Source organism: Typopeltis vanoorti, chromosome 14, assembly GCF_054136105.1.
Source record: "Typopeltis vanoorti isolate ZY-2024b chromosome 14, IOZ_Tvanoo_1.0, whole genome shotgun sequence".
In the NCBI taxonomy this organism is placed as follows: Eukaryota; Metazoa; Arthropoda; class Arachnida; order Uropygi; family Thelyphonidae; genus Typopeltis; species Typopeltis vanoorti.
This window is the reverse complement of record NC_143562.1, coordinates 97081845-97107057: the sequence shown is the minus strand read 5'-3', so window position 1 is coordinate 97107057 and position 25213 is coordinate 97081845. Positions and strand designations below refer to the sequence as shown.

The 25213-nt window shown below is 36.1% G+C and overlaps 1 protein-coding gene across 1 annotated transcript in view; it reads right to left on the bottom strand.

Annotated features, from left to right (window-relative positions):
• Positions 1-25213, bottom strand: part of LOC150099792 (alpha-2-macroglobulin-P-like) — a 524250-nt gene that overhangs the window by 413104 nt on the left and 85933 nt on the right. The window contains exon 7 of the mRNA XM_090403491.1: positions 9886-9970. Within this exon, the coding sequence (XP_090259617.1) occupies positions 9886-9970 (85 nt within the window). The remainder of the gene's footprint in view (positions 1-9885; positions 9971-25213) is intronic.

Sequence of the window (25213 nt, the reverse complement as noted above, 5' to 3'; positions counted from 1 at the left end):
GTCGCGTTTACAAGTGTGTTGTTCTCTGATGATGCTGAATTGAAAATCAGCGAAATATAAGCGTTAATAAAACATCTTTGTGATAAAAGTGTGTGTGTGTGGTGTTGTTAATACCGTGAAAAATAAGTCATGAATAACCATCAACACCTAAGCTTATCTGTTAGATCAAATCCAAAATATTAAAGCCTCTAGTTGCTTCAATCACACACTGCTATTTATCTCTCAAGATATTTATCTATTTATTTATATCTATATTTATTATATTCTATTTATTTATTATTTATTTCCATAAGATATTTATCTGACAAAAATTCAACAAACTCACTCTCCTTGTTCCCATACACTATCTCCTCTATTCTATATTCATATAATTACAGTCTCCCGGTATTCTCTACATTCCTTGGTCTATAACAGCTTCTATCAGATATACTAGCCTGTTCATTTCAATGTCACACCAACAGATTCAAAATCTGCACATTTACCATCAACTTCCACACTTTGTGGACACAGTTCCTCTGCGATCATTAACAGCACCCCCCCCTCCACACACACACACACACCTTCTCTTTTCACATTCCTATCCTTCTGGAAATGATATATCCTTCCATCCTCAGACAACCAAGTTTCATTTAATTGAATTATATTTGGGCATACTGACTCAATCAATGCAACAAACTCAGCTGTATTGTTTCAAATACCCCTTATATTTGTGTATAAACACAACTATCCCTGTCTATGAGGCCATTCTACCAGCACCAACATTATCTATTCCAGCTTTGGTTGGACCACTCCTGTTTTCCTGATTCTGTCTCTGATTTCCATTCCTACCTGTCTCATCTTCACCTTTATGCATTCCATCACCTTGTACTGCTGCAACCACATAGTCAACCTCATATCCATCTTCCTCCTGTCATACATTTAGTTGTGCTAACCTGCTTCACAAGTAGACTCTGATCATTGACTACATTAACTTCTTGACTATGTGCCTTCTAAGAAAACAATAAGCCTTTCTAAATGTCCAACACCAAACTCATTCAAATGCAATCCATCAACTTTAAACCATTCTAACTTTCCTTCAAATTCACTCCATAGATTTACAAATTGAATTCCCTGCCTCACACAACTCAGCCATCTTACTATTTGTTATCTCTGCTCTCCTTCTCAAGTAACTGCAATTATATCTGAGCAACATGCTAATGACATTTCCAACAGCACTATTTTTCTTCACCTGCCGCAACAGCTCCCTCAAGTCTCTTTTTCCCAAACTAAGTCATTTGTGCCCATGACTGTGATTAACTGTGACACTGGATCTTTCCTTTTCTGTAAAGTATCAGTTATTTGTTTCATTGTTCCACCAGAAAGTATGTTTTGTGCACTTTATTAGTCATAATAATGATCGACTCCTCTAATGATTAAGTCCCCATTTTTTTCTTTAGATGTTTAATATACTCTTCCAGATTATTATTATTATTATTCAGGCCTCCAAGGAGTCAAAAGACTCATCGAGGGAGGTCCTTCCTAAGACATAAAGTCTGTCAAGACTCACTGAGGGGAGGTCCCCCCCTGAGAAACACAAAGTCTATCATACCACTCTTTAAACTCACTGACCGTTCTCGCTCCCACCACTCCATCAGGCAATGCATTCCACGGCTCAACCACCCTCCACACAAAGAAACCACTCCTCACCCTCTTGCTCACAGCTTCCTTTCGTAACTTCCAGGGATGGCCTCTTGTCATCACTCCTTCCCGCTGATCAACCAAGCGAAAGAACTCCCCAGAGTCAACCCTGTAACCACCTCTCAACAGTTTAAAAGTCTCAATCATATCACCTCTCCTTCTTCTATCCACCAAACTCTGCAGTCCACATTCTCTCAGCCGATCCTCAACTATCCTTGTACAGTCCTGAAACCATCTTTGTCATCCGTCTTTGTATCCTTTCCACAGTTAATTTATCCCCTTCAAATCCTGGGGACCAAATCTGAGAACAATAGTCCAAGTGTGGTCTGATCAGAGACTTATACAATGGAATGATAACCCTCTTATCTCTGCAGGTCAGTGTCCTTCTCATAATAGCAGCAATCCTCTGTGTTACCTTCACCACCTTTGCAATATGTCCCCTAAACTTCAGGTTTCTATCAATCATCAACCCCAGATCTCTTGTCTCCCCTACTTCCTCCAGTATAACTCCTCCCATAGAGTATGCAGCATCCAGCATGCAGTATGCAGATGTTTCATATTACTCTTTATTTTCACTAACTCTTGCCTAAGCTCTTCCTTGATTATGGTCCCAACTCTTGCTCCCATTTCTAACCACTCTAATCTATCAACACACTTTTCACATATGTTAATTCTTTCCTTCTTTTCATTTACACAAACAGTCCACAAATATTACACATTTTTCACTGCATACATGTAGTAATTTTCACAATGTATCTGACAGGAAAAATCCAAGGCAGAACTTGATCTTCGTACTGAAGCTTTCCGTGCCATCGACATGCACTTCTTTATGGACACCATTTTCAGAAGCAGAAGTAGCAAGAACAAACAAGTAGCAAAACACAATTTAAACAAACAAAAATTCCAATAACAACACTACTGAAGGATACATGCATCCAGACTGAAACAAATGCAGCACAATTGTGATAAAAAGTCATACTATATGTTATTTAAAAACACTTTTTTAGCAAAGCTCAAATATACCACTATGTTCACTTGTGACAAGAAGTTAGTAGGAATGTAATATTTTCATGTTATAATATCCTAGTATCCATACATTAGGGTACTTATCAGTAATTTAATGACAGTTATGATACTACTCACATTTTTTCTGGTACATTCAATAGGAATTAGATTTAAGCTTTCATTCAAATAATTATTCTGATAATATGATTCTGAATTGAAATATTTAATGATGGAAATGAATGAGTGGAAGGAAACAAGAGGTTGAGTTAAGGAAAGAAATGGACATCTGCAAATGAAATTAGTATCAGGAGCCATAATCTCAAGGAAGAAGGTAAAGTATACTTTTTTACTTTTTTGTGTGGCTCCCACCACCCAAGAAAGGCCTATTTGTAAACCTATAGTACATTTGTACTGTGGCTTGGCTAATAATTTTTTTTTAATAATTTTCTATTTTTTACTTATTTTTATTACATACTTTGCATAGATGTAACAAAGATTCATGACTTATTTTTCACAGTATTAACAACACTTTTATCACAAAGATGTTTAAAAAAAATAAGTCATGAATAACCATCAACACTTAAGCTTATCTGTTAGATGTAACAAACATGCCATAGCATCTACTATGGGACAGAGAAGGTAATTATGTTTATGAATTTTAGGTAAACTGAATTCTGGTATACTGGCTGTTGAAGTGGATGAGGAAAGAGTTTACTGTGTCTGCTGAGCCATGTGGCCAAACAGAGAACACATTATCAATATATCTTAGTCAAATAGATGGTTTACAATGCAGTATTATTATTATTATTATTATGATTATTATTATTATTATTATTATTATTATTATTACCACGGGCTACTCCAGGAGTCCTTAGACTCATCGAGGGAGGCCCTAAACATCATGTTCACGCAGCTGTTCAACATTCTCACAGTATCTATCATACCTTGCCTTGAACTCGCTCACTGTCATAGCACCCACAACAGACTCTGGCAGCTTATTCCACTCATTTACCACTCTAAAAGTAAAGAACCCAGCTCTAACACCCCTGCTAACCACGCTCTTGCCCAGCTTCCATGGGTGTCCCCTAGTTCTCCCACCACCAGTCCTGATCTCAAAAATATCATCTGAATTAATCCTATAGAATCCTTTTAGCAATTTGAATGTCTCAATCATGTCTCCCCTTTTCTGCCTATCAACTAGTTTCTGCAACCCACAAATCTTCAACCTGTTCTCATATGGTTCATTCCATAGACCTGCTATCATCTTAGTCACTCGCCTCTGGATCCTCTCAACCTCCTCCCCATCGAGAAGGAACCGAGGTGACCAAATCTGGGCACAGTAGTCGAGATGAGGTCTTATCAGGGCTCGGTACAGAGGTACAATAACTTGTTTTTCTCTGCTCGTCAAGGTATTTTTCAACAACCAAGTGAGCTGATGAGCTGATTTAGCTACTTTCGCAATGTGCCCCCTAAACTTCATCTCCCTATCCACCAACACTCCCAAGTCCCTGGCCTCATCAATCTCTTGGAGTACAGTTCCACCAATGTGGTATACTGCTGCTAATCTTTTCACTCCGAAATGCATAACCTTACATTTTGTCACATTAAATTGACATCCATTCTCCTTAGTCCAGAACTCCAATCTATCTAAGTCATCTTGCAAGACTTTGACATCTTCTGCATTCACTATCGCCCTACCCAACGAGTCCTGAAGATACTTTCAGGTGCAAACTTTGTTTGCTCACACTTGGATAAAGGATTAAACTAAATTTATTATAGTCTAACCAATATAGTATGAAGAGCATGCTTTTCAAAATGCTCCATATGGAAACTGGAAGAGGAGGGGAGAAGGGAGAATCTATTGATTCTCTCCATGGATCCATGATCCATGAGAATCCATGGATTCTGTCTGTTTATATAAAGTTCCAAGAGAAGTAACCAGTATTGGTGGCAAAATTAAGGAGACCGATAATGTGGCGAGACATTTTTCAGTAAATTTAAAGTGTCAGAAATTAGATATTTGTAATAAGGAAATTTGACATCAAACTCACATGATATTATTATTGATTAAAACTAAATTTTGGATTAAATATTTGAAATGAATGGAATTTTTTATATGTGATGAAGTGTGGCCAGTAAGTGAAAAAGATTTTACTAACTTTTTAACTAATTTAAAAGAGGGGCAAGTCAGTAGCATCTACTATGGGACAGAGAAGGTAATTATTTTTATGAATTTTAGGTAATCTGAATATCAGTGGTGGTGGGGAGACTAAAAGGTTTTAGTTTTTTCACATAGGAGGCCAAGATGAGGTGGGTTGAAAGACGAAATGTGTGATAATACAATTGGTATAGTTAATGAAAGTTTATTTTTCACTTGGTTAGACTATAATAAATTTAGTTTAATCCTTTATAGAAGTGTGAGCAAACAAAGTTTGTGCCTGAAAGTATCTTCAGGACTGGGGTAAGGTGGTACAACACCGGGCAACTCGTTGCAAAGGTGGAGTAAGCTAACATCACTCCTATCTCAGTATCTCCCATAATGCAAAACACATCTCTTTGCGGATATGTATAACGTTATACATTAAGGGGAGGGCCACTACCCAGACTAGTTTTGACCTACCTTACCTCAGTCCTGAAGATACTTTCAGGTGCAAACTTTGTTTGCTCACACTTGGATAAAGGATTAAACTAAATTTATTATAGTCTAACCAAGTGAAAAATAAACTTTCAACATCTTTCTCTAAATCCAGAATAATTTAATAAAAAGATGGCACACCTTTTGGCAACTCGTCTAGGTAAAGATGACCTTGCTATTGCTTCTGACTGGTATCTCCATGTCTGGGCATGGCTCCCACTGAAGAGACCTCAATAAAGGTCAAAACTAGTCTGGGTAGTAGCCCTTCCCTTAATGCATAACATTATACATATCTGCAAGGAGATGTGTTTTGTATTATGAGAGATACTGAGATAGGAGTGATGTTATCTTGCTCCACCTTTGCAATGAGTTGCCGGGTGTTGTACTACTTTACCCCAGTTCTGAAGATACTTTCAGGCACAAACTTTGTTTGCTTACACTTGGATAAAGGATTAAACTAAATTTATTATGGTATAGTTAGTGTTGAAAGTGGCATGATTAACTGTTCAAATGATGCAGTGGAAAATGAAGAGAATGACCAGATGGTAATGGAAAACATAATGCTCTTATGTTAAGTTATACACAGAACAAAATGTGAAATTAAGTGGTTGGAGAAACAGCTGGCAGATGATGTGACACAGAAGCAAATGAAAGGGGAAAGAAAGCAGAGTACGAAAGAGCGAAAACATGAAAATAAAGATCCGATCTGGTATGGTGATTCATTGATACAAGGAGTCAATGAGGAGTGTGTCATGAAATCATGTTTTCCTGGAACTATGATAAAGGATGTCAGTGATGCTTTAAGGATGCAGAGAGTTAAGGTGAAGGAGATGTTTACTTTGGCTGGTACAAATGATTAAGCAGGTGACAAGTGTGGTATGCTAGAAGACATGAAAAAGTTACTAGTGCATGCAAAAAAGAAGAGTGAGAAAGTAAAAGTTGTGAATCTGTCGCCACAGCATGATAAAGGTGAGCTGAGATGGAAAGTTATAATCACAAATGAGTCAGTGTGCATTTTGTGTAAGAGGAATAGCATGGAGTGAATTTGATTGAAGGAAGGATTTATATAAGGTGGATGGAGTGCATCAAAATGCATTTGATGTCAGGAGTCTTGAGAATGTTTCGTTCAGTGAGGGTTCAGAAGTACACAGTCAGGGAAACTAGAATGTTTGGTGGGGAGGATGCAGGTGAGCATGGGTCCAGGCAACCTAGAAGTTAGTGAGTTGGAGAGTGATCACATGATGCAAAATGTAGCACCCCAGGTTAACTACTGTCAGCAACGTAACACAAGGTGTAAAGAAGGTTGTGTAATGAAGGGGGTATTGCAATTTATGTATATTAATGTCAGAAGTATTCCAAATAAGGTTGAGGAATCTCTAGCACAATTTAGCCAAAAGTTATAGGCATAAGTGAGACGTGGCTGACTGAGGATGATACGGTAATAGGAATATAATGAAAGGAATATAGTGTCTTTGGAGAAGACAGAAAGAATAGGATGGGGGAAAGGTTTTGCTAATCACAGCAGAGGAATTAGAGCCAAAATGAGTAGAAGTACTTTGGGGTTGCAGGGATTCAGAGAGCAGTTCATTTGAGGCTATCGGTTAAGATAAAGGCCAACAGGACTAAATATGTAATTGGCTCCTGCTATAATCCAGCAGGTATATAGGAAAATATAGATGACATGTACTCACAAATTAGCATGATGAGTACAGATCGACTAATTATTATGGGGGATTTCAACTATGTGGACACAGAGTGGAAGGAGGAATGGTCACAGGCAGGGAACAAAATGCAATTTATACAGTTGTTGAGAGATAATTACCTGAGGCAACATGTAATGCAGGGGGCACGAGGTTCAAGAGTGCTGGATCTGATCACTGCATCAGAGAACTTAACACTAATCAATCTAGCTACACTGCCTCCACTTAGATTGATCATGTAGTCTTGACCAGGGAGATTACCAGGCATGCAGAATTTTCTATTAAGAATATATATATATATATATATATATATATATGGAACAATGAAGCAGGTGAGTATGAAAAGCTGAGGGGACAGCTTTCAACAGAGCATGTCATAAGAATTTAGAAGGAAGAGAGGTAGTTGGTGTTGGAGGTTGTCAAGGGGGGTGTTTGAAAAAAGCAATATCTGAATGTATATCTAAAATCAGAAGGATAAATCAAGTAAGAATTAGATGGATGAATAGCTTCATAAAGCATGAAATCATTAAGCAGGAAAGAAAAGGTTGTGGAGAGATTATAAAGAAAAAAAGTGATCAGCATGTCCACAAACAGTATAAGGACCAGGCAAGTAGTGCAACTGGTATGGTAAGGTAGGCCAAAGCTAATTATGAGAGAAAACTAGCTGATGAGACCAAAAAAAATCCTAAAGAGTTGTTTCGCTACATGGCAAAAGAACTCTCTTGGAGAGCAACAAAACCAAACCAAATGGTTGAATTAGTGAGTGAGCACTTTGCAGGGTTGTGCCATCTAGACCAGCGTTTACCAAATTTTTCCTACGACGAAACACTTCACCAATCCTGAAATTTTAAAGGAACACCTTGGTTAGAGTCTAGTATCATTAGTCTCATATTCAATAATTCAATGTAAAGCTAAGCAGACACTATTGCTGCAGCAGGCTGTATCGCATCAGCGCACACTACAGGCATACCGGGCTGCATCACATCGCATCGCATTGACCTTGCTTGTGATGCACATTTCCTAGAATAGAGACCTCTGTACTTCACTCACTCTCGGAGGTGTCGACAACCGCGGGCGGCTATTAGCCAGCGCACGGTGGCCTTAATAGCACAATCCACGTGCAAAAGTGAGGAGCGCTTGATTTTCAAACATATTTGAACTTGTCGCAGCATTTAAAACCATTACAGGTTCATCTCAATTTTGATAATTTTTAGAAGAACACTTATTCACTTTCCGCAGAACACAGTTTGGGAAACCCTGATATAGACGATGATACTGCCGTGCCAGGTGTGACATTGACCGATAAAAGAATAGAGGTTGAAGCAACTGAGATGCTTAAAATATTACAGAACCTCAATATGAACATAGCCATAGGATTAGATGGCATATTGGCCAATGGCAAGTGACTAAGATGATAGCAGGTCTATGAACCATATGAGCCATGTGGTTCATATGGTTCAACCTGTTCTCATATGAACCATATGAGAACAGGTTGAAGATTTGTGGGTTGCAGAAACTAGTTGATAGGTGGAAAAGGAGAGATATGATTGAGACATTCAAATTGCTAAAGGGATTCTATAAGATTAATTCAGAGGATATTTTTGAGATCAGGACTGGTGGTGGGAGAACTAGGGGACACCTATGGAAGCTGGGCAAGAGTGTGGTTAGTAGGGGTGTTAGAGCTGAGTTCTTTACTTTTAGAGTGGTAAATGAGTGGAATAAGCTGCCAGAGTCTGTTGTGGGTGCTATGACGGTGAGCGAGTTCAATAGATACTGTGAGAATGTCGTATAGTTGTGTGGACATGATGTTTAGGGCCTCCCTCGATGAGTCTAAGGACTCCCTGGAGTCACCCAAAATAATAATAATAATAATAACAATAATGTATTACAAGAATGTGCAAGGGAATAATCAGCTCCTCTGACCAAGCTGTTTAATTGAATGCAGTTTACGAGTCTTCCCTAAGAGTCCATTGGATCTAGTGAGTGCATTGACAAAGGCTGCTGGTGGCTGATGAAATTGGACATAATTTATGATTCAAATGAGTCATGACTCACCATGTAACTATATATAATGTCTCCCAAATCTACCAAAGATTTGGGAGACAGTCATCCTAAGACCAAATTAATACTTGCTTTCTCTCTCGTTTTTTTTCCCCCAACTTAGATGGTGCCAAATTAAGACTTTAGTCTTTGTGTTGCACGTTTCAATTGCTCATACTAGTCCCACTGTTACACCGGATTGCGGTTGTCTCGCTACTGTAACAAACTTTGTTTGTGTGCTCTGAAGATGCTGAATAGAATACCAGCAAAATATTAGCAATTAAGTCAATAAATAGTTATTTTCTTATCAATCTGTGTTCGCATCTATGCCGTTAAAATCCAATCAACATATGTGTCCCACACACCCACACAGCACTGTTATGTCATATGTTTGGGACCTCTTGTGCATGGGACTTATATAACATTTTAAAAAATAACAATAATAAAGCTCATTTGAAAGTGACATACTCTTTTTGGTTGGAAACAATTGCATTTGACTGGGTTTATAATAAAACTTCTTTATAATAAAACTATAGTAAAACTTCCAACTGGTATAACAGAACCTTTATAACTAAATATAGCAGGAACTTTTAGAACTGAACAACCCACCTTTATTTGAAAAGTGAAAAGTAAAGGTGGATTACTCAGTCTTTTCTTCCAATTATCATTTCAACCTTACTATAACCTTTTTTAATAAAATTCTCTCTCAAAGATAATTCTGCTGAAAAAGTTAGTTCCTCGAAATAAAAAAAAATGTATTTTATATTGGCATATATACAGATCCTTCTTTAAATATAAATGACATGTTAGTCAAAACAATAAACTTACTTTGCACATATCTTCCAAACAGAAGCTTCATCAGTAATAAGGATATAAGGTGGTGAAGTAATTATAACCTCAAATTTCGGGAGAACTGGAAAACAATTAAATGATGTTACTCAAATACTAGCAGTTGCTATTATCTCACAATGGCAAGCTTCAAGAACCTAAGTTAACTAATTATTAAAGGAAGACAGAAAGAGCTGTCTTACCTTGGACTGAATGGTTTATGATGCTAGATAAGAAAATGAGTACTGGAATGGATTATAAACTCAAATGGAAAGAATTTTTGATTAGAGGTTCAGATGGATAAAGAAATGGGGGAAAAAGAGACAGAGAGAGAGAGAGTAGGGGTTATCATAAAACGTTAGGCAAAAATGAGGAAGAAGATTGCCCAAGAGGACTACTGATAGAACAACTCTTCAGTAGAATTTGAATGGAATGGGAAAGTAGAAAATGAGAAAGGGATTCTAGTTTAATATAACTAGAAGTAATTTTAAACTTTGGGATTCAGAGATGGGGAGCTGTGTATTTTACTGTTGAGACTCTATTATACTAGAGAAGGTAGATAAGACATGAGATCCAGGGAATGATCAAGCGATTAAAGTTCCAGGACATGCTGTAAAATGGGGAGGACTACCATGTAGGTCATTGCAATGGTAAAAAGGACAGTGACCAGCAAAAATAAGGATATGGAGGTTATATTGCATGAAACCTTGATCAGACCATATTTGGATTATTGTATACAGATCTCAATTTCAAGAGGATGAGAAAACTTCTGAAAGGATAACATTGGATAACAATGGTATTTGAACTTTGGAATGTCAGCTATGAGAAGAGAATACAATGAAAAAATGTAATGTACAGACTTTAGTAGATAGAAAGAGAAGCAATATGATTAGACATATAAGCTTACCAAATAGATGTGCTTGTCAATTGATGCTAATCTAATTGATAAGCTAGATGTTGGATGTTATTCATTAACTGGCTTATATTAATTGGCTTATATTTTGTTGGATTTCAAACCAGCATCTTCAGAACAAACAACATGTTACTGGTTACATGCAACAATGAGTAAGTGAATGTCCATAATCTTTTGTCCATAACAATTCAAATTGTTATGGACAAAAGATCTAAAGTACTAATTTAGTGCCCTAGTCTAATGTTGTAAAAAATAATTTAGTTTGTTTGGTGTTGTAATACTGTTAAAATAAATTATGTAAAATGGATACTATTTTATGTGAATTCTGCCAACAAAAAGTTGTGAACCTATCATACACTTAGCTGTGGCTGAGCTAAGAGAGTTAGATAATTGGGATTCCCTGCTTTAGAAAATAAATATGATACTTTTTTTTTTTCCAGCCACCTTGAAAAATTTCATCAATAGTTCCACAGTGTGAGGAAAACCGATCAGTAACCTGAGAGAAGAAATTGTCCAAAAAGTAGCAAAAAAAAAAAAAAAAAAAGCAAGGACCATTCCAAAAGTTGCAAAATATGGGGGATAAACAAGGTAGTGAGAAGTAGATTTTTACTTGGAGAAAATAATGGATGCACAAAATGCATTGCCTGGGAGGGTGCGGAGAGTAAATGATTTTAAGATATGCTATGATTGACTTTGTGGGATCTAGAGTTGACTTCCTGCATTGAGTCTCTTCACATCCAGTCAGCAATGATGACTATGATTATGATATTAATACTAAAGAGAAATATATATATATATATATATATATATACACACACACACATATCTATATATCAGCAAACCATCTATATAGTAGTGCATACACATTATTCTACAATATTCTATGAAGGCTAAAATTTTGGATTACTGAAACCTGAAAACTCTTTATTTGCAATGACCAACCCTCCTGATGATTTCTTCTGCATAAGAGGATGGCTGACTGACAGATATCAAGAAGTGGTATATGAGAAATGTGAATCTGGAGATTTTAGTCAATCTGTACATTAATGAGATTGGGAAGGATTTGACAGGCAACATACAGCTATTTACCGATTATGCAAAGATAGATAGGGTAATCAGGAATGCTGCTGATATGCAGTACTTGTAGAATGATTTGAATAGGCTGGTATTGTGGGCATGGGAAAATGGATGTTAGTTCAAAGTCACTAAATGTAAAGTCATGCACTTTGGCATGATTAGATATCCAATGTCATATTATATTGGTGGGATTATGCTAGAAGAAATTGATCAGGCTAGGGATCCTGGAGTGTTAGTAGACAGAAAGTTGAAGTTCAGAGGCCATGTAGCAAATATTGCAAATACAACTCAAAAGATAATTGCAATGCTGAAATGAACTTTGACACATAAAGATAATGATGTCATTTTGCCTCTTTCCAAGATCTTGATAAGACCTCACTTGGACTATTGTGCACAGGTCTGATCTCCAGGTTTCCATCGTATTTCCAAAGGAGAGTGTTTAAAAATGATATCAGGATTGTGGAATACTGATTATGAAGACAGATTGAGAATTTATTGACTGCAGACACTAGCAAATAGAGTGGTGATATGATTGAGACTTACAAATTTCTGAAAGAATGATACAGAATTTCAGTTGGTGGAACTTTTCATTTTATAGAGGATGGCGAAAGGACAAGAGGGCATCCTTGGAAGCTGAGAATGAATGCTGCTAAGAAGGGGATGAGGGCTAGATTTTTATCTCATAGAGTGGTACGTAATTGGAATGGATTGTCATTGGATGTTGTGTGTGTAAGCAGTGTGAATGAATTCAAGAATAAGTGTGATAGCTGGTGCATGTAGTATATGGCCAATCTCGATGAGTCCCTGAAGGTCTCTCTTAATAATAATAATAATAATGCTAATAGGCATGTCTGAAAGTGCTAACAAATACAAAAAAAAGTTACTGTTTTCATTAGATGGTATTTTGTTCAACTGATTCTTTCCTGAATTTTGTGTTTGAATAAAAACTAAAAGTGAAAATAAAAAGCTCTTCACAATGGATCTTGTTATTGAGCTTCCTTTATGCATTTTTCACTTTACTTATAATCCTGTATACATTGTTTTCACTAGAAAAAAGAAACTGAAGTAACAAGAAAACAACGGTGACAAATTCTCCAAGCTTTTGCATGGAATTATTTCTGAGTTTTCCAATGCAGCATCTAAGACAGATAGTCCACTATAATATTTTGAGCTCTGGGCACATACGAAATCTTCAAATGAAACTCCTGAACCTCCAGTGCCCATCTGATAATCCTTTAATTATCTTGAGCAACTTGAAGGTTTAAATATCTCTGAGAGATTTCTAACTGATGTGGCAACCAATAACTACTCCATGTTTGAAGTCACTGAACTCCCATAACTTACCCATTTCGCTCATACTTCTTATCACTGAACAACACACAGCTCCATGCTTCCTTTTATACCAGAAAGTGAGGTCATAGTGACATCTAGATGTCAGTTTATGAATTACAGAGGGGTGTCCAGATACTTTTGATCAGATAGTGTATATGAATCCCACTCACGAAAAAGTTATATCATACAATTTTAGTCCCATGGATAGACTAAGAGTTAACCATGCGCTAATCTTTAGCTGACTATACTACTGAATTAGAAATGAATTTCTGAAAAAATATAACATTCTTGCAAAGTGCCACATACTTGTTTAACAGTTTCGGAACTAGGAAAAGAAAAAAAAAAAACAGCTTGTAGATTATCTGGGTCAGGTTTTAGTCATACTTCTTGAGAAATAAAAGAATATCTCATTCAAAAAATATATATAATTTTTTTTAAATATGAATCTTTAAAAAAGGTTGTAGAGCCATATATTAGTATGGTGATGGTTTAAGAGAAATATAATACAGAACCCCTACTACTCTAGAGACCAAACAGAACATTTTTGAGCCACTTCAGGAATCCAATGAAATTCATCCACTACCAAAAAAGCATTTGCAAACATCAATGCCTGCAGTGAAATTCAAACTCACTGCCTAATGGTTGGAGAACAGAAACTATCCACTCAGCCAACCAGGCTAACATCTGGAAATTTTTAAGTGAATTTTATTATTATTATAATTAACATCTAACTTCCACGGAGTCAGAGACTCATCATGGGAATGTTGTGGGATTTTGGCTTTATTTAATTTCTTCGTGACTTTCTTTAGTAGTTTTATATGTGAATTTATATAAATAAATAAATAAATCCATTAATGCCTTTTATTTCCCTACAGTAGGCGAGGCCATTGAAGCCCAATCTAACTTTTGGAGACTGAGGAGGACAATTCAATCTCCTGTTTAGTGCTGTGGAAATGGTGTTTGCATCTATAGTAGGCTGTTCAAAGAAAAACTTCTCAGTTCAAATCTAATTGACAACAATTCTTTCTAATCCATTCTTCACCCAGTTTCCAAGTTAGTTCATCTCTGGCCAAGTAAGCCAGTTTTTTCTCCCAGAAACTTCCACCATGCATGGTCTCTAACAAAGTAAATATATTGTGTTAGAGACCATGAGATGGTGGAACTTGTCAGCCATCTCTTTACCAGATGCTGTTTATAATTAGTGATATCCTTGACTGACTCCTCTGATTGACTATCAGTGGAGATCAAACTGCTCCCTCAGTTAGCAGCGAATTTATATTTGGAGAATAAATTAATAAATCAACTTGAAAGCATAAAATGTCTCAGCCTAGCAGATCTGATATGACCATATTTGTAAGTGCCTGAAACTCTACACAAGTTTTGTGCTCCCTAAGGAAATCTACTGAGATGATCCCACATATATTGGAAAAAACAAAATATTGTTGATCATCTTCTTATTCTAAAAGATATTCAGCAGAAGCCACTATTAAGATTGAGTTCTGAAAATATTCTGTCAGCACATCCAGTAAAGACAAAGGCACCTAACCTTCTCTACTGCCAATACCAAATCTAAAATCACTAATGGGCTTTTCCATGACTAAACAAATTTTTATTCAGTATAGCAATTAAATAAAATGAAATATTACATTTCTAACTTTATAAAATAAAAATGTAAAAAATATATCTCTAATTTTGCTAAAGCATTATGGAAGATATTATAGATCCACCCATAGTTAATAGCCAAATATAAAAAGAAACATAAAAAAGAGTTTTAAAATTTATCAGAGAACTTATGAGAATAGAGCTTCCAGCACTGGAGCTGCCTTGGTTTGCACTACTTAAAAGATACATGCTGTGGCTGCTGCCCAGGAGCCTATCTGCCTTTCATTAGTGGTTAGATTAGGTTTCACTGGGCAGATAGCTGTTTCGAACTGTTGGGTGTCATCACAGACTAGATGGAAATGAATATTCAAATCACTAAGCTCCAAAAAACTTCAGTGACTTAAAAAGGCTACTCTCTCAAGTAGCTGCAAACTTTCAGTGTAAAGGAATCACTGTCTCAAGTAGTAGATCTCCTGTAAGCTCCACCCAAAAGGCTGTGCAAAACCTCAGCCTGGAATAGCCACAGGCAAGTACCACCATACAGCAAGCCTCTGCAAAGTCTGCAAACATGCATGAATATACCATTCTCATCAGAGATCTAAAGAGAGCACAAACCCTCTGTCCAATACCATAGAAATCCTATATCAGAAAGTTAAATTCATCATAAGTAAACTCTCAGCTGGTGCATAATCTAAAGTATAGAGCTTAAAGGCTTCAATTAGGCACATGTACGATATCAAAATGGAAGTTATTATGGATCAATCCATATTTTATAGCCAAATGTAGAAAGAAAAAGTTTTGAAATTTATCACACAGCTTATGAGAATATAATCTTGGGCATCAGAGTTGCCTTGGTTTGCACTACAACTAAATAACATATAGTTCATGTTGCCAATCAACAAGTTCATCATCATGTTTAGTTTAATAATATAGCTGCTCCTTTCTGTTCTTAGCATCACTGAAGTGAAATCATAAGACTAGTGCTCTTTAGTTTGAAAAGTTTAGGTTTGATTCTTATCACCAGTGTGATGAACATTTCTCTGAAATAAAAGTCTTCTTCAACTAATTGTTTCATACTGCAAATAGGCAAACTCAACAGACAGCATCCCACTCCTGACAAGTTTTTTAAGCACCTCCGTAGTGCAATTGGAAGAACAATGGTACGCTATGTCCTTTGATTGGAAAAGACCTAAGTTCAATTGTTGTGATGAGAAGAAACTCATATGGGTTTTTTCAATTGAAGGTGAGTTAGCCAATCTCATATGGAAGTAGCAGAGTTTTTCCCAGAAACTTTAGTATTTCATCCCACATACAGACAAATAGGCCTTGAGAAAATACCAATTTACAGATAAAAAATACTAGTGTAGGTGGGCAGTAGATGGCATTGGTGTAGATGATGATGATGGCAGTTATAGTTTGCCGTAGTTGCTGGATTGAGTGGTGGAGACGGAGAGCTGTAGAGTAGGTGCCCTCCCACGATGAGTCTTTGGACTCTTTGGAGGTGTCGTGTAATAATAATAATAATAATACAACCAAGTTCATGAACAATGGGGGTGTGGGAAGAACCTAGAACTAGGAGTCACTTAAGAGTGAACCACAGATTTTCTGTTAAGAAAACATCAGGAACCATAGCTATGAAAGAGATATAAGGAGAGCAGATGCATGAAGAATATAAGACTCAGGCCAGAAGAGTGACTAGTATGGTAAGGAAAGCAAAACTAGGATATGAGAAGAAATTGGTCCCAATATCCAAAGAAAATCCTAGGGAATTTTTTAGCTATGTGGCCAATAGGAGGAGAAATGACTGTGGAAGAATGACATAGTGGGATAAAAATGGAAATAGAGTGAGTGATGCAGAGGACATAGTGGAGTCGTTCAATGAACATTTTATTGGACTACTCCATCCTGGAGAAGTAGGTTTTAATAGTAGAGGGACAGGGCAGGTTCGAGATTTAGAGGTGCAAGAGGAGAGTGTGTTTCAAATACTGAGTATTCTGGATGTCAATAAAGCTGTGGGACTGGATGGAATTTCACCACAGGTTTTGAGAGAATGTGCTAAAGAACTGACAACTCAACTGACCTGTCATTGACGTCCTGTCAGAGACCTGGCATTTCAACGAAAATCTTGCTATGGGAAAGGTACCCAAGGAATGGAAGGAAGGTAAGATACGATACTACCAGACTGGAAGTGTCAAATTATAGACCAGTTTGTGTTTCATCAGCAGTTGTTAAGATCTTGGAGAAATTAGTGACGGACCATATACAGTGTTGGGCAGATGAGAGTAATGTTATCTGTGAGAGTCAACATGGATTTGTTAAGGGCCACTCTTGCTAGTAATATGATTGCTTTTTATAATAATATGACAAGAGTGGTTGATGAGGGAAAGACATATGCTACCATTTTTTTCGATTTTGCAAAGGCATTTGACAAGGTGTGCCACATGATAAGCTGATATTTAAGTTGCATCACATGCGTTTAGATGTCGGGTTAGTCAACTGAATCCAGGATTAATTATCTGATAGGTATCAGAGAGTTGTGTATAGTGGGACAATACCAAGGCGGCAGAAGATTGCAAGTGGGGTCCCACAGGGCTCAATACAGGGATTTGTATTGTTTAACCATTATATCAATGACACTGTCAGTGGACTGGAGGGGGATATTCAGTTGTTTGCAAATGATCTGAAGTCAGAAAGGATTAGTAGTAATAGTGCAGATGTAGCAGCCCTGCAATAGGATTTGAATAAACTAGACAGATGGGCAAATGAATGGAGGTATCAGTTTAATGCAATAAAATTTATATTTTGTAAATGTAAAGTCTTGAAATTTGGGATACATCGATGGGAGGTTGATAATCTGTTGGAGGAGCTGTACTGGAGGAAGCAGGGGAGACAAGAGATCTGGAGGTAAGGAAAGTTTCCCAGAGGATTGCTGCAATAATGAGAAGGACGCTGACCTACAGAGATAAAAAAGTTGTCATTCCATTGTATAAAACCTTGATTAGACCACACTTGGACTATTGTTCTCAAATTTGGTCCCCAGGATTTGAAGGAGATAAATTAACTGTGGAATGAGTACAGAGCCAGATAACAAAGATGGGTTTCAGGACTATACAATGTTGGTTATGAGAATCATCTGAAGGAATGTGGACTGCAGAGTTTGGTAAATAGAAGAAGAGGTGATATGATTGAGACTTTTAAACTCTTGAGAGGTAGTTACAGAGTTGACACTGGGGAGTTCTTTTGCTTGGTGGAACATGGGAGAAGGAGAAAGGTCAAGGGGTCATCCCTGGAAGTTATTAAAGGAAGCTGTGAGCAAGAGGGTGAGGAGTGGTTTCTTTGCATGGAGGGTGAATGAACCATGGAATGAATTGCCTGATAGAGGGGTGAGAGCATGAATGGTCAATGAGTTCAGGGAGTGGTATGATAGACTTTGTGTCTGCTAGGAAAGAGCTCCCATGATGAGTTTTTTTGACTCCATGGAGACCTAAATCATAATAATAATAGCTAGGAACCAATTGGAAACCTGGACATAAGTTTCTTAAAATATCTAAATTCTGAAATAGGAAGTTATCTTGCAAGTGAACCAGGGGGCAGCATAAGAAGTGGTAGCTCTCAACCCCCTTCCTTCTCACATACATTTTCATGTATAGCAATCAATTAACCTTCCTTTTGCAAATCTCTACCGCTTCAAAAAAAAAAAAAAAAAAAACGTATACTTATTCAGATCTCACCTTTTTCATTGATGCCAGGGATCTACTAAGTTCCCTGTGATTGCTATCTCTCCTATTTCAGTCAAACAGATATTATTATTATTATTATCCAGGCCTCCCTGGAGTCAAAAAACTCATCGTGGGAGGTTGTTTTTAGGAAACACAAAGTTTATCATACCCCTCCTTGAACCCATTGACCATTCCTGCTCCAACCACTCTCTCAGGCAATGCATTCCAAGATTCAACCACCCTCCACACAAAGAAACCACTCCTCATCCTCTTGTGCACAGTCTCCTTTCGTAACTTCCAGGGATGGCCCTCCTGTCATAGCTCCTTCCCGCCGTTCCACCAAGTGAAAGAACTCTCCAATGTCTACCCTGTAACTGCCTCTCAACAGTTTAAAAGTGTCGATCATATCACCTCTCCTTCTATCCACCAAATTCTGCAGTCCACATTCCCTCAGTCTGTGGAGAAAAGATTACAAGAACGCTAGTCTTATATCATTAATAAGAAATCTGAAAAATCTGGTCTAGCACAGCGTAGGATTGACACTGACCACAGAATCTTCTGATCTAGATTACATCTACTCCACAGGTGCCTCTTCAAATTCAAATGTTTAAGGAGAGTGCTGGAGCTCTGTTTCACTGTCCTGATTTGAATCAGAATGAATGCCTCTCCTTGTCAAAATCTGGAACTCTCTTTCTTATCAGACATCAAAGTACTTTTTTTTAATCTATATATCATTTACTAAATCTCATCCAAATTGCATTGTTCTTTATACTAACAGTATACCTTGAAACCCACAAAGAACAAGTTTCTTTCATAAGGCATATTCTGGTAATTGGACCACATTTTTTTCATTAAGCTAAAAGCACAATGAAGAAATAAAACCTGACAAGTTTCGTAAGTCGTTTGACTTACATCCTCAGGGGTAAAAGGTAATTTAAAGTTTAAAACAACAAAAAAGAGAACTTATTCAAAAATAGTTCATACTATACATTTGTAGCCATCTGACTGTTCATAAAATTAAAAAATCAGAATGCAGATTCAAAGCAGTGCTAAGTTTAAACAATGCTGGATGATGCCATGTTCTGTTGTTCACGTTCATAATGTTCAAGGTTTGACTGAGGTATATTTTTTATCGAAGCTGACCAAACTTAGTGTAGAATTAAGCCTCGGGTTTTTATTGCATTTTGTTGGAATTCTAAGCATGTTTGCAGCTTCTTTAAATTTCCTTATGTAACAGTTTTTTTCTATGTAAAACATGTTTGTTTTCTGCCAGAGTACATTGTGGCCAGTGGAAGTGGTATGGAAAGCTAGACCTGATTTGTGTTCTCTTCTGTTTTGCATTCTTTTGGTGTTCGTTCATGTGTGTATTTCCCCAGATCTTCCTGTCTGTCCTACATAGCAGATGCTACAAGAACAATAAATTTTATAAACACCTGGTTTTTTTAAAGGATGATGTGGAGGTTTCGGGGATATAAAAATCTTGAAATTTTTTCCAGCAGCAGAAAGGCTACTTTGATGTTATGTTTGTTTAGTAATTTAGCAATCTTGTCTGTAACATTCTTGATATAATATATGGAAGTGTGATAGCGTTTTTGAAATTTGTTTCTGTGAGATGCTTGTAGGAGGTGTGTGGAGGATTTTTTTGATAGTCTTGGGTTCATAACCATTTTTTTTGAGGATCTGTGTTAAATATTGCAATTCTTCATTTCTCTGTTTTTCTGTGCTGGAAATATTATAAGCTCTGTCCCTCAGGGTTTTTATTAGACCTATTTTTTGCGAAGGGTGGTGGTGTGAGGCCGCATTAAGAAATCTTCCTGTGTTGGTGGGTTTTCTATATATTGAGAAAGGAAGTTTATTATCTTTTTCATTGACTTCTAATACAATGTCAAGAAAATGAAGTTTTCTAAGTTCTTGTTCTAAAGTAAATTTTATATTCTTATGTAAATTATTCAGGTAATCTTTGAAAGCAATGAGTTCATCTGTTGTTCCTGGCCATATGATGAAAATATAGTCTACATAGCGTAGCCAAATTTTTGGTTTTTTATGACAATTGATTAGAATCAATAGTTCATACTATACAACTGTATAGTATGAACTATTTTTGAATAATTTCTCTTTTTTTTTTTGTTTCGTTGTTTTAAACTTTAAGTTACCTTTTACTCCTGAAGATGTAAGTCAAACGACTTACAAAACTTGTCGGGTTTTATTTCTTTATTGTGCTTTTAGCTTAATAAAAAAATGTGGTCCAATTACTGGAACATGCCTTATGAACTTCTAAACCACAGAAACCTCCACTTACAACAAGTTTTTTTTCCTCCTCCTTCATTGCTGCTATTGCTGTATTGTGGAACAGACTTCTTCCTTATGTGTTTCCCAAAGAATACAACATATAGGCTTTTAAATCAAATGTAAACAAGATTCTCTTTTCCCAACCCACTATCCATACAATGAACTGGTTAACACTAATCCCTGTTCTACGAACCCAACTGAGATTTGTGGAAGATGAAGTTGAGCAATACATGAGTCTAACATACTCGCATGTATTTTTTTACTAAGTAATTTAAGGAAATTCAACATCACTAGGATATACATTAAAATAAATTTTAATATACTTCAATATTTCGGCAACGTGACATTGCTGAAATATTGAAGTATATTAAAATTTATTTTAATGTATATCCTAGTGACGTTGTAATTTTCTTAAATTACTTAGTAAAAAATGCATAACCAATGTCTAGGCCTTTCCACGAGAAATACTCGCATGTAATGGTACTAATGTACTACAGGTTGATTAACTTCTCGTGTATGGGCTCAACATAAAAATGTAACAATAATAATAATAAAAACAGTAATCCCTCGATTAATGTGCCCCGATCAGTGTATTTTCGATTAGAGCGTCATTTTTTTTCGATACCCAAATTAGTGCACCTATATACATCTTAAAAATAAATGTCACAGATTTTAAAAATTTTCTATCTATACATTTTTATGGCTAACTATTTTAAAAAATCACTCACCAGAATGAAATGATTTAGTTACCGATTTAAAACATTTTACAAAGTTATTTTTAATGGCAAACTACATTACTTCTATGTACACTATGTATACTATGTTCCAAATTTTTACCGCCAAAATGTCGTCTGCTATAGTACACCCACAAATTCAAGACCCTTCGACACTTCTGCGTATGTCACAAAAAGGAGAATCCATTTCAATAATAGACTAATAAATCCGTCTTCTGGGATGAGTTGTTTATTATTACACGTCGGAAAATTAACTTCTCTTTTATGATCATTGTAGTTTTTAAAGTGGTAACTATTTTGCTTGTATAACAATTGGGAAATTTTATCTATAAAGCACATGATTTCGCGAGTTGGCGACCAATTCATATGTCCTTCATTTCTTTCTCCTCTTCAATGATAACATCCGAGAGTTAATTAAATCTCATTCTGAAGAATTGAATGATTATGACCTGCTAAATTTAGATGTAGCAGGAAGATCCCGAAGAATATGATGAAAATTTAACCACTGATAGTCAGCCAAAAGAGATTTCACAGAAACAATTTGAAAATATTTTTCGTACAATCGAAGTTTTTAAGCAGCAATGCTTAGAGGCTGACTCTGAAGAAGAGAGAAGCAGTAAAATTTGCAGAAGAGTAGAAGAGGCAATAGGGCCATACTGTCGGTTGTATGAAAAAAAATAAACAAAATGCCCGCCAAACTACGTTAGCTCAATTCTTTGTTAAGAAGTAGAATAATAAAATTTACATTCTGAATATGTTTTATTGTCTTTCAGCTTCATGGTTTTCCTTTAACTAGGCCCTGAGACATACCTTAATTCTTTTATAAAAAATTGAGGTTCAAAAAAGAATTTATACTTTTTCCCATAGGTTATTACATACGATTAGTGCATTTTCGATTAATGCGCCTGTTTTAAAGAACGCATTAGGTGCACTAATCGAGGGATTGCTGTACTGTTTTTTAAAAAATCCATTGTTAACATTCTACTAGCCTGACTGCCATTGAAGATGATCAGCTGTTCTCAGGTTGAAATATATAGCAAATAAAAGTTTTTTACTTTTTTTTTTTTACCTTATTTTAATTGCTTCATTTATCCTTGTCCACATGTAGATAGTTGTCATCATCATGGCAGAAGTATCTCTTAAACAACCTAATTTAAATGTAATCCAACTCTTTTATACAATTTCATTTGCCCCTTGAATGCATTCCATACATCAACAAACTGCAGCTCTTTTTCCTGGCACTCTGCTAGCATATCCTTCATGACTTATACTTACCATCTCAACTAATCATTGTCATACTTGGGCAATACCAACTACTCTTCTTACCAGCTGTTGTTTATCTTCAATAATCTGATATCAATTCATTCTCACATTTTTCCAATGCTCACCTACATCATTCATTCCTACTACTATAATTACTAACTTCCTCACTTGCTCACTCCTCCAGAGCATCAATCACACTGTTCATTCTCCCTCCTGAAAAACAGACCTTGTGAACTTCTCATCCACTCATACTTTTTACGATAGAATCTCTGTACAGTGCTACTCTTGAATCATTTGCCGCTTCTTTGTCTCTACTATCTAAAACAGAAACCATTGTGAGCAGCACTCAGGATTCATAAGTGGTCATTTTCCCAAGTACTAATTAGGCTCAGTTTTGGTTATTTTCAGTGATCAGATGAGAACTGGTGCTTTAAAGATTTAACCACCGACAGTCATCCACTATAGCCACTAACATAGCAGGATCATTTGCAGCATATCTTAATAGTCAACCTCTGTTAATTATTCACTTCAATAGAAAGGAAAAAATGGTGATACAGTAAACCCTTAAATTAACGGATTTCGGATTTAATAGACAAAATTTTTGGTCTGTATGTCATGTGTGAAAATTAACACCTTGTTAATTTTAAAATGCTTTTAACCAAGATTTGCTTATAATTAAATTGACAGGTTATTTTTTGTTATTAATTTCCTGTTATTTTTAACAAATTTTGGCAAATAGGCCATTATATGTTGGAAAACCACTGTAGTCATTTAGCCAACATAAATGAATCAACCCTCATAAAACGTGTTCGGAGAATGATTAGGACATGATCACACTAACACACTGTAATTGGTTCTTTTGTCGCATGCGTGACTTTCTGTGGCAGTTTTATTACACACATTTTAGTAATTTTAGGGAGTTAATTATAAAAAAACAGCAGAATTCAAAAGTTCAAAAAAAAACTTGATAGTTTTTTCAAAGCAGGATTACCTAAACCAAGTGCCTCAACATCGAACATAAACTTCATGTTAGCTTATCTAAAAGTGTTTGTTAACTTATTAACAATTGTGTGCAAAACATTTTTTTTTGTTATTACAGTACTAATATTGATAAAATTGCAGTATAATGCTACAGATATTTTTATTTTAAAAAATTCACGATTTAACAGACACCCCTTAGGCCCTATTAATCCTTAAATCGAGGGTTTACTATATAATAATAATAATTCTTCCTTTCTCTTCCCTTTCTGGACATCTTAGTCCAGGCCAGCAAACATAATCAGCTTTCACTATTAAAAGAAATCCATATATATCAAGAGATAATTCACTAACAGATGCACCACCAGTCCTCACACAGCATTTTAAAAATGCTAGTGAATAGGGCAATAATCATTTGCTCTGATAATAATGCCATTGCCACCGAGACCAACTGGATCATAACCAATAACTATTACTCGATAACCCAATGGATTAGAAGAACACTAATCCACTCTCATTCACTTTTAAAAATTACAGAAACAACTACCATGTTATAGTAAAACTTCAGTTGTGTAACTATGAAAGAAAAGATAATCCATTCTCATTCTTACTCCCTCTCCAATTTATATGACTGAACACTTATCTACTCATCTAAAGACCAGCAACCTGGTCCTTGAATCTCTCTCACTCAGGCATCTATCTGAAAGAGATACTTATCAAGGAATCTATCACAAAAGAAGCCTTGTTAAAGCAATTTTCAAAAAAAAAAAGTTTCTTGAGATTGCAACCAATTCAAGAAACACTAATCATTCTGTTTTAGTCTTACTTATCCACACAGTATCTGTGTGTGTGTGTGTATTTGCGAATTTTTCCTGGTAATGCCAATTTGACTTTAGTAGACTATAAATTCAAATGATTTCTCAATTTCTCTGAACCTTTCCCCCTGCCCCTAAATATTAGTACAATCTATTACTTCTGTATATTCAAGAGACCAGATTTTTTCTGTTACAGAGGAGAAAAATTTTCCGAGCTCAGTAAAGCCATCCACCTTCAAAAAACAACAACTAACTGGTGCCTTATTAAATTTTCTTCTTGACACATTACAAATCTGTGTCAACCAAGATAAACACTGCCAACTAAGAGAGAAAGAGAGAGAGAGAGAGAGAGAGAGAAAATACCAGTTAGTAAGCCCAATATATATCTTCCAGATGAGAGACATTGCACTATTAATATCTACAGGTAGAATGATATCTATTATTATGAGGTGATGTGGGGATAGAAAGGAAACAAACATAGACTGCATGCAAAGTGTGATACCTATGAAAGGTTGAATCTTCGCGATATACAAAATGATAGATGATTTTTTCTACCCATTAAGTGTTTGAAAGGATTGACCAAAACCAGGCAACAACTTCAGAAGA